This window comes from Pieris brassicae, chromosome 8 (genome assembly GCF_905147105.1).
Source record: "Pieris brassicae chromosome 8, ilPieBrab1.1, whole genome shotgun sequence".
Taxonomy (NCBI): Eukaryota; Metazoa; Arthropoda; class Insecta; order Lepidoptera; family Pieridae; genus Pieris; species Pieris brassicae.
Window position 1 is genome coordinate 8813464 of NC_059672.1, and position 8690 is coordinate 8822153.

General features: G+C 35.4%; 1 protein-coding gene across 1 annotated transcript; it reads right to left on the reverse strand.

The window, feature by feature from the left end:
* Positions 1–3120: 3120 nt before the first annotated feature.
* LOC123712820 (protein charybde-like) lies at positions 3121–5457 on the reverse strand. Its single transcript, XM_045666101.1, has 3 exons — positions 5100–5457; positions 4370–4715; positions 3121–4281 (listed from the first exon to the last, which is right to left on the reverse strand). Exons 1-3 carry the CDS (start codon positions 5152–5154, stop codon positions 4197–4199), a joined length of 486 nt encoding a protein of 161 aa, XP_045522057.1. The 5' UTR covers positions 5155–5457; the 3' UTR covers positions 3121–4196.
* Between the last annotated feature and the right edge of the window lie 3233 nt (positions 5458–8690).

Genomic DNA, 8690 nt, shown 5'->3' on the forward strand with positions numbered 1-8690 from the left:
TTTTATTTTCAAACAAAGATAGCTTCGTATAAATGAGGGCTTGGTAGAGATTTCTCTTATGTGGTTCAATTGGCGGAATTGAGTCGCACATTGTCTAATTGGTAAAATTTATTTTTAAACACGGAACAGGGCTTTAATAGAATTAAGGACCGGGATGATTTTGGCCTAGATACTATATTATTACACTGAACTACGAGAATATCATAGGTTACGTGACAACATCGTACAGTAATTATTGTGGTCTTGGACTCGGTAGAAGAGCATAATTATGTATTTTAATATGTGTTTTGTAAAAACCAATCTTAATATATTCTGTTGCTACTATGAATTTGCCTACTTATGTTATGGTTATTACATATCCTGTTAAGTTGATAAGTATATCAACAAATAAATAGCATAATATACTATTAATGTTAATAAAGCGAACAGTAAACAAAACCAGTTATGCTCTTATTAAATTATATATTCATTAATAACTTTATTACACTGATAAGGCCAAACAAACAACTGGATTTTAGAATTATTCACACATTTCTTGTGGCTAATACATCACGTTGAGAACTTTCCAGAATTTCTTAAAAAACATATACATTTTTCAGCCGAATTTAAAGGCATTTGTATAACCAACTCTTCGTCGACGAAGGTGTTGCTAGTGATGCAATATACGAATGGCAAAGGCACAATCGTGTGCTCTTTATCTCGAGGTATATTATGTTTATCAGTCACTTTATTATTATTAAATAGCTCTCCGCAGATATCGCACAACAACAGAATTATTTACATCTGACATTTATGTGTTATACATCAATGTCACTATCAAACAATATTGTTCAGATTAATCGCTGGTGCTATAAATACTATGACAAACAACGATGCATAGCAACTACTCCGTGGTTAAAGAGACGTGCCAATGTGTGTGTGAAAGTATACCAATCTCCAATTGAAGCGGAGCCTTAATTGTGTTGTTTACAACTGGTAACGAGTTTGGATTCGCTCGGTCGGCACCAGGCTCACCAGAAGCAGTTTTCTTCGTCGATTTCCCTTTTATTAGTGAGAAATAACCGTAAAATTTGAATGGCAAAAATTATAAATATAGAACATTCCATGTGTTATTTCATGGTAATATATTAGCAACTTAGATGAAGACAAATAACTCAATCATATTTAGTGATAAAATCCGTACAAGTTATTATAATTTAATGTCGGTCTAAAATTGACTCAATCGTCGGGGTTTATCTGGAGTTTGTAAAGGGGTTTTAATCCGAATGCGGCCGCTATCGCCCATCATGGAAATTGGTTTCGATTTGATTTATTTCGCTTTGAAGTGAAAGAGAAGTCGGCTAAATCAATAATCAATTAGATGCCGCTTAATTAGATTGGTCTGATATGACCGCAGGCCAGTGTGTTGGCCTAAGGCTTCCATTTCCTAAATGTTCAACTACAGCCAAATCGTATACATTTCGATGCCGAATTGTCGATGAGTCGATACTATGGTGAAACTTAAGAACAATCAGGATTATAATTAAAATAATATATTTTAGAAACTTTATATTTCTAGTACGACTTAAATATCATAATCATATATGGGCAGAAGAAATTTTTGCTATGTCACAAGAATTCCGTCTTTGTCTTTGTTCGAAAATTATCAAATGTTTTTTGGCCATTTGTTAGGCTCAAACTTTAACAATTAATAACTCGTAATAAAGTAGAAACAATGAAGAGTCGATACAAAGTTAGAACAATTTGTGTTTAACAGAATAATGGACAAAAATTTGTGAACTCTTCAAAGGGATTTTAGCGGACATGACGTAAAGACATTATTCCCTGAAATATATAATAATTATTATTTTGGAAATGAATTAACTCGGCCAAGACAGATGTACATAATAAGATTAAATGAAATGTATCTGATACCAACCAACTATGCACTTTAGAGTTGTTGAATTTCATTACTGACCTCTTGCGAAGCCTCGCCCGTTGTTCAGATTGTCACGTCTGGAACTTTCGATGTGTTTAACAATAAACATGTTAGGTTACAAGCTTAATATGAACAATTATTCATGATTCATAAAAAGTGGCATAAAAACATTAGTGTCTGGAATTTATTAATCTCTTAAAATTATAATTCCTGAAATAGCAAGTGGCAGGTTGTCGCGACCGCATTGTCTTATTGAAGGTAACCACGAGAGCAGTAATCGTCTTGTTTAAATCACTGCGGTTAGAAAGTGAACCACTCTATAATTTGCCTATTGTGTAAGGGGCACGTGACAAGCTCCAAGTTTAGCGTTCTACTAATATCATGATGTATTCCACCTATACAATGTACTCACTCTTTAGTTTTATTCCTAGAAGTGATCTAATATTTTATCTGAAAGTAAATAGGACGAAGCAGCCCATTTGTGAATGGCAGCTTACTGACCTCGTTTAGACTTTTCTCGTTCTTTTGTTCCGCTCTTGTACTGGCCCTTAAGACTGTCGTAATATTAACTCTTTGACATTTTGTTAGAAGATTTCGAAATGTTTAAAATAATTAATGCGCTACAGGCTGATCTCGGTCGTTAGTTTGTTTTTAAACCTATGGTCTAGTCTGATTAATTATTAATGTAACTAGAAATACACTATAATATATTTGCAGCATATGCATTGATATTTAAGGTAGCTAAAGGCGTTTGCGAAAATGGCGTCACGTACAAATCAATTTTCAAATAGAATCGACGAAGGGAATTATTATTGCTTCGAGTCACGTACGTTTGTGGACGGAGCCCTAGTTAATTGTAATATCTACTTCGTTGAAGTTAAAAAATCATTTACCACAGAAAATAAATATTCTATAGTGATTCCCTGTGACCTGAGACCTGTTTGTTTGTCATTCTTGCGCCTCCAATCTTTGGTGGATAATGAAACCAGGTTTTGGAATATAAAATTGTGTGACGTGATCCAAAACTGGTATCGATGAAGATGGGGTGGACCATTCTCCATCTCTAACCGGTTCGTAAGACCAGTAACAACTGGTTTCGAGCCGGTTCTTTTAAGTTTTATATTTTTTGCCGGCCCAGGCTTGTGATTTAGGAGTGTTTTAGATTTTATGGATAACTATAAGGAATAAAGTGAAACGAGAACTTCATTTTTTGAAACTATGTATTTTTTTATAATTTCTACATTTTCTTTTTTACAGTCTATGAAATAAATATCAATTATAAACAATTGATTCATTTTATTGTTAGTTTTGTATAAGTCGACATTTCAAGTTAAAAAAGGTTTTTTATCTTATTTTCATGGTTTTCTGATGAAAGTGAACTCTAGGACTATGATATTGTGCGTTTAAAAACACTGGACCCTACAAACATTTAGATTCGTTTAAAAACTGTTAGTTTACGGATTCAACAAAGTTTTGTACACTGGAAGAAGAAAATGCTTCATCATTGAAGTCCGGTCACCTCGTCGCCTCTAAGGTATTGTTAGTCAGTTACAAAAGGTCTCAACACACTGGACTACGAACGCCGCATTGCGCGTTCCATAGAAAACAATCTTATAAAAATTACTATCTTTATATTAACTTAAATAACTTAATACTTGTTACAACTATAATAATAATTAATATAACCTGAGATCTTTGCAGTATATTACGACGCGGACACCCGCGCCTCTCCGTATTGCCTTCGCTCGCACGGCTCTTTGATAAATACTATTTCAACATTATAATCTGCACGCGGGTTTACGCACTCTGTTTAAAGTATATTTTCTCATTTAAATTTTATACATTACAAAAGTAGTATCACAAACAAATGTACGAACTAGTACAATTACGAAAACGTACACATATCTGATCCCTCGCGAGATCGCCTCTAATAAATACAATCACGATACAAGTAATATACCGACTCTACACAACTTCAGAATAGAATTATTGAACTCGAAACAAAAATAATAGATAACACTACTCGAGCAGGACTCGGTATCACACGCGCGGCGGCGGTTGAGATCTCGGCGCGCACCTGAACGCCGCCGTGCCAAGCACTCGCTCACTCGCTCACTCACCCTATCTATCTATACATTACATATCACGCTGTGCTTTTCTCTTATTCAAAATATAATATACATAATATAATAATATTGATATTTGTTAAAGTAACGATACGTAGACGTCGAGGAGGGCAATCAGTCGGCTCGCTCGCACCACGCGCTATCGCAGCCGCTCACTCGGCTTGACTCCGGAAGAGCTTTTTCTTCTCTATCGTGAACTGCGGGCTGATGATGATGGTGCCGCCTCGCGTTAAATTTCTGCAAGAAAACGGCAAACGTGAGCATTCGAGTTGCGATTCAGAACATATTCGATCAAGTAAAATTTTACATCGATTCTGAAACTTACTTTAAGAATTGCGGCAACAGGCTCGTCCAGTTCGTCGCGTCGTGTTCTAAATGTAGGTGTATTTCGTGCGTCGTCAGTGTGTTGGGATCTATCTTGAAAGCCGCCAGCCGCCTCCCCGCTACGTCGACGATGACTGCAGCGCCTCTCGAGCCGCAGGGCTCTCCCTCCGCCAGCGCCAGCGTCTGCCTCGAGGCCCTGGCGAGCAACTCGGCCGGCACTAGGACCTCTGCGGTGGCTAGCTCGCTGGCACCTTTGGCCGCTCTCAGCTCTCTCTCGAGCCTCTGAGCCAACGCCGTTTCCGTCGGAACCGGCACCGGTGCTTCCCGCCACGTCGGCCCATTCCACGCTGTAACAAAGGAGATAAAATTTCAATTAAACAATTCTCAATAGTTAACTGTTATTGTTAAGTAATTTGGAACAAACATCACGAAAGCAATAAGGTCAAGAGACCGCATCGACTGAACAGCTGTTGCGTCAGCTGACTGTGACGTTAGGTCAAGACTCCCGGTTAGAGTCGGGGTATCCAAAAAGATATCACTACTTATAAAATATTTGTAATAGCAATATTTCACATAAGAATTAGTATTGCATCAATAGTTAAGATAATGGTAGATTTCGTCAGATATCAGAGGTGGAGAGTTGCGCGCGCCGCATAGCAACACAGCTGAGCTCCGCCGGTTAGAAAGCCAAGTTCCCTCACCCCTTACAACTAAATAGAAAGTAGACTAACCTTTTTCACTATTGAATCCGACGTTAAACTGACTCGTGACCGGCAGGATTTCCATATTTTCCAAATTTTTACTTATATTGTACACTTTTTTATACCAAAAATTAACTCGTTCCGTTCCGGAACTTCTATACTAGAAAAATATCACAAGTCTCTTTTGTACTGCGAATGCGCACTGAACAGCCGGCTTCTAGACCGGGACTAGCTAAATTATAGAGATCGTTTGGGAATAGAAAATGTCCGAAGTTAACACGACCTCATCAGATCTGATCTCGTAACCACAGGGCTTGTCTCTCACCCTCGGCTCACCGTTCGACCCACCCGACCCTGTCGCTCTCTGTGACGGACTGCCGCTGCCCGTGGTGCATGTCAGTTTTATAGAGAGCCCAGTGCGGGGGTGAGCGGGGGCTCTCCGCGGCCGGCTGCGGGCTCCCCGCACGCCAGTTCCCGTCGCTCGCGTTATCGGAAGCACGTCGTTCTGTTGCTCCGCACCGGCTTCTAACAAAAAGCCGGCCGGCTTCCTTTGTCTCGATTCCTCAGTAACAATATTTCACTTTTTTTTACACAAGTCAAAATTAAATCATTACCAGTGATTTCATTCCCCGTGGTCAGCAATTATTCCATTCGGATAGAATATACGAACAAAGGTTCTTAAAATATGTGATTTAGCTATAAGTAAAATTTTTGTAGTGTTTTTAGTAAATTTTAATGTGTTATGATATTTTAAAACAGGCGCTCGTGTATGTGTTTAGGGATAAGGTATCTGTAATACTAAAAAGATAAGAATTGTTATCGGTCGACTAGACCGGGCGTCGACTTGGCTGGCCTTTTGTTACAATAAGATTATACTTTATAAGTACATCTAGTCTAGAACTAATATTGTTTTCGCTTCTTTTGCACTGTACATAATAATAAGGACCTATGTTAAGTGAGGAAAGTTATGTTTATAATTTAATTTAATATAATAAAATTGAATAAATTCTTAAAACACGTCTATTGATAGAAATAAGGTCTGAAAAATTATGTAATATCACATTGATACAAATCAAGTACTTACCAGGTAGCAGTGTAGTCATTTCTTTGTTTAATTGCCCGAATGCTCAATACTTAACGTCCATTAATCTTATTGTAAATTTAATGAAACAAAATCGGAAGTTGCATCATCCTACCAGAAAGTTCCATGTTGTTCCAACTTGCATCAATCTTGTGTGTTGATATTTTATGTTTTCGCACAATTATAATTAAGAAAACGTATTTTATCGTATAACTAATTGTGATAACAAAGGTAACACTATGAATAATAAAGAGACATACATACCGTATTTATTAATTATCTTTTCTCACAGTAAATTTACGCGATATAAATCAGCGTAGCAACAACATAAGCAAAGGCATTAAAAGAGAAATGGTAAGATTTAGTTGCTAGGAGCCGCCGGCTTACCGGCCTTGGCCATGACTCATCATCATCAGTGAAACCTATCGAAAAAATACCCAATATTCAACGAGTCGTAGCTGAAACGGTCGGTAGCTTTACACCAAACATGCATAGATCAATTCTACTACAAATTATTTCACTAAAAGCAGTTTTAAATTAAGATAATATTGTTTATTAATTGAAAACACGATAAAAAAGGCTAAGTAGACAATCGTTTATTAATTTTAATTATTATTGTTAAGATTACAAAAAATATCTTATTCGAAGTTTATTATTCGTAAACCCTAACTCGCACAAAATTTAACAGCCAAAATCTTAAAAGGAATGTTCATAACTTTTTCATTTCCACATCACGACAGTCACGAAAAGCTATTATATTGAATTGCAATAAAGAACGATACATTTGCTTATATTGAATATTTGTATCAGATTTAAACTATTTCTATCGGTCGCCGAAATCATTATTGTCTTAAACTGATTACATAAATGTATGTGTGTCTCAAAGTCCTGATGTAGTGAAAACTATATTTCAGAAGCTTGTGACTTATGTATATTATGCACCTTAAAAAGCGGTATAGTATTTTTACATAATACTCATAAAAAATACCCCCAAATGGTTTAAGTATTCCAAGTCGTATCATAATGGTTAAAGGAGCAAGCTCTTACAATGTCCAAAAGGAATACAATAAGTATATGTAGGAGGGTCCACTTCGAAGGAACATGTCCAAACCTGTTCGCTACTTGTTTTCATTCCAGAACTGGTTTTTTTCTAGGCTGATGCAACACTGTGGATGTGTGGAGCGGTACTTTATTACAGTTTGAGGTTTATTCGATATTATCTTCGAGTCTTATTTACGCTTAAATTTTTTTATGTAATATTTCGAGTATTGAAAAACTTGCAGCAGCATATACAATTTCAAGTTTTGCAGACGAAGTGATAATAATTTACTTTATTTACCTATTCGACTAAATTAAACAGATTTTTAACCTCAACTAAATACATTCAATTTATTATATAGTAGGTTCGTAGTAGCGTTGAGCACAAAGGCAGCTTATTATTTGTCAAAGACATTGTCCGTGTCACGTACATTTCTGTCCGGACGGCGGACGCCTAAAGTGAAGGCTAAAAAAGGATTTTATGTTCATATGCACATGCAGCAAACGACTGTACATTCGAAACATTACAAGGCGATGTGATTTTAACGAGTTTGCTCATTTTATTTCTGTTAATTTAAAAACGTTAAATTCGTATTTTATTGCTTAAATTAATATTTTAAATTGCACATTAAAAAGAAGCAATACTTACTATTTTCATATACATATTATTTGTATATTCAATTAATTTTTCAATGTTTAAAACCAATTAAATGTTAATATAAACGTATTAAATTAACATACTTCATCATATATAAACATTGCCTCATTTTGTTAGAGCAAGTATAATGATGTGCATTGTAATGTAACGTCAGTTTTCTAGCTGTCCTTACATATTTTTTTGCCTGGTTATACGACCAATGTTTGTCTTGATCAATATGTGTGGTACGTCGATTGCGACGAACTTGAGCAAACTCATTAGCAATTTTAGGTGTGATTTTAGAGCCGTGTTTATGTATCCAACACGTGTCCATTGTATTTATATTTGTATTAATTCCGACCAACTTTAAGCGACCTTGTTAGATTAGAACGACACTGTATGAAGATTAATGTGCTTCATACCGTTTGTTGGGGAATTATTAACTTTATGGTCATATTGTTAGCTTGTAAACGTGTGATTTTATGAAAATAAAACGTATTACCATTATTGTTGGTTTTATTTTTTCTCCTTTTTACAGAAAACTCTAGAACAAAGAATAACTATTTTAGAATTATAGTACTACTTTCATTACTTATAGCAATTAATCAAAAATTTCTCATATTCATGACTTAATTGGCATATTTTAACTTTTAAACACATTTCATTTAATTAAAATTTAAAAGTTATTTCGATGTAAGTTTGCGAGTGAATCATAATGAGTTTTATTTAAAGAAATGAAATATCTGATGCTTGTTACATAAATAGTTTAATAGTTGATAATAACATTCAAAAATAAGAATTATCTATTTCACATTTTATACCTTTGTAATAAGATTCTATAGTTAAGATATTTGTAATATACAGT

Bases quoted from the DNA above. Each gene is read 5' to 3' on its own strand.
- LOC123712820 (XM_045666101.1), bottom strand. From the start codon at position 5,154: ATGGAAATCCTGCCGGTCACGAGTCAGTTTAACGTCGGATTCAATAGT. The intron at 4,716-5,099 runs GTTAGTCTACTT...CCTTTGTTACAG, and splicing joins CGGATTCAATAGTGAAAAAG to CGTGGAATGGGCCGACGTGG. The intron at 4,282-4,369 runs GTAAGTTTCAGA...GTTTTCTTGCAG, and splicing joins CTGTTGCCGCAATTCTTAAA to AAATTTAACGCGAGGCGGCA.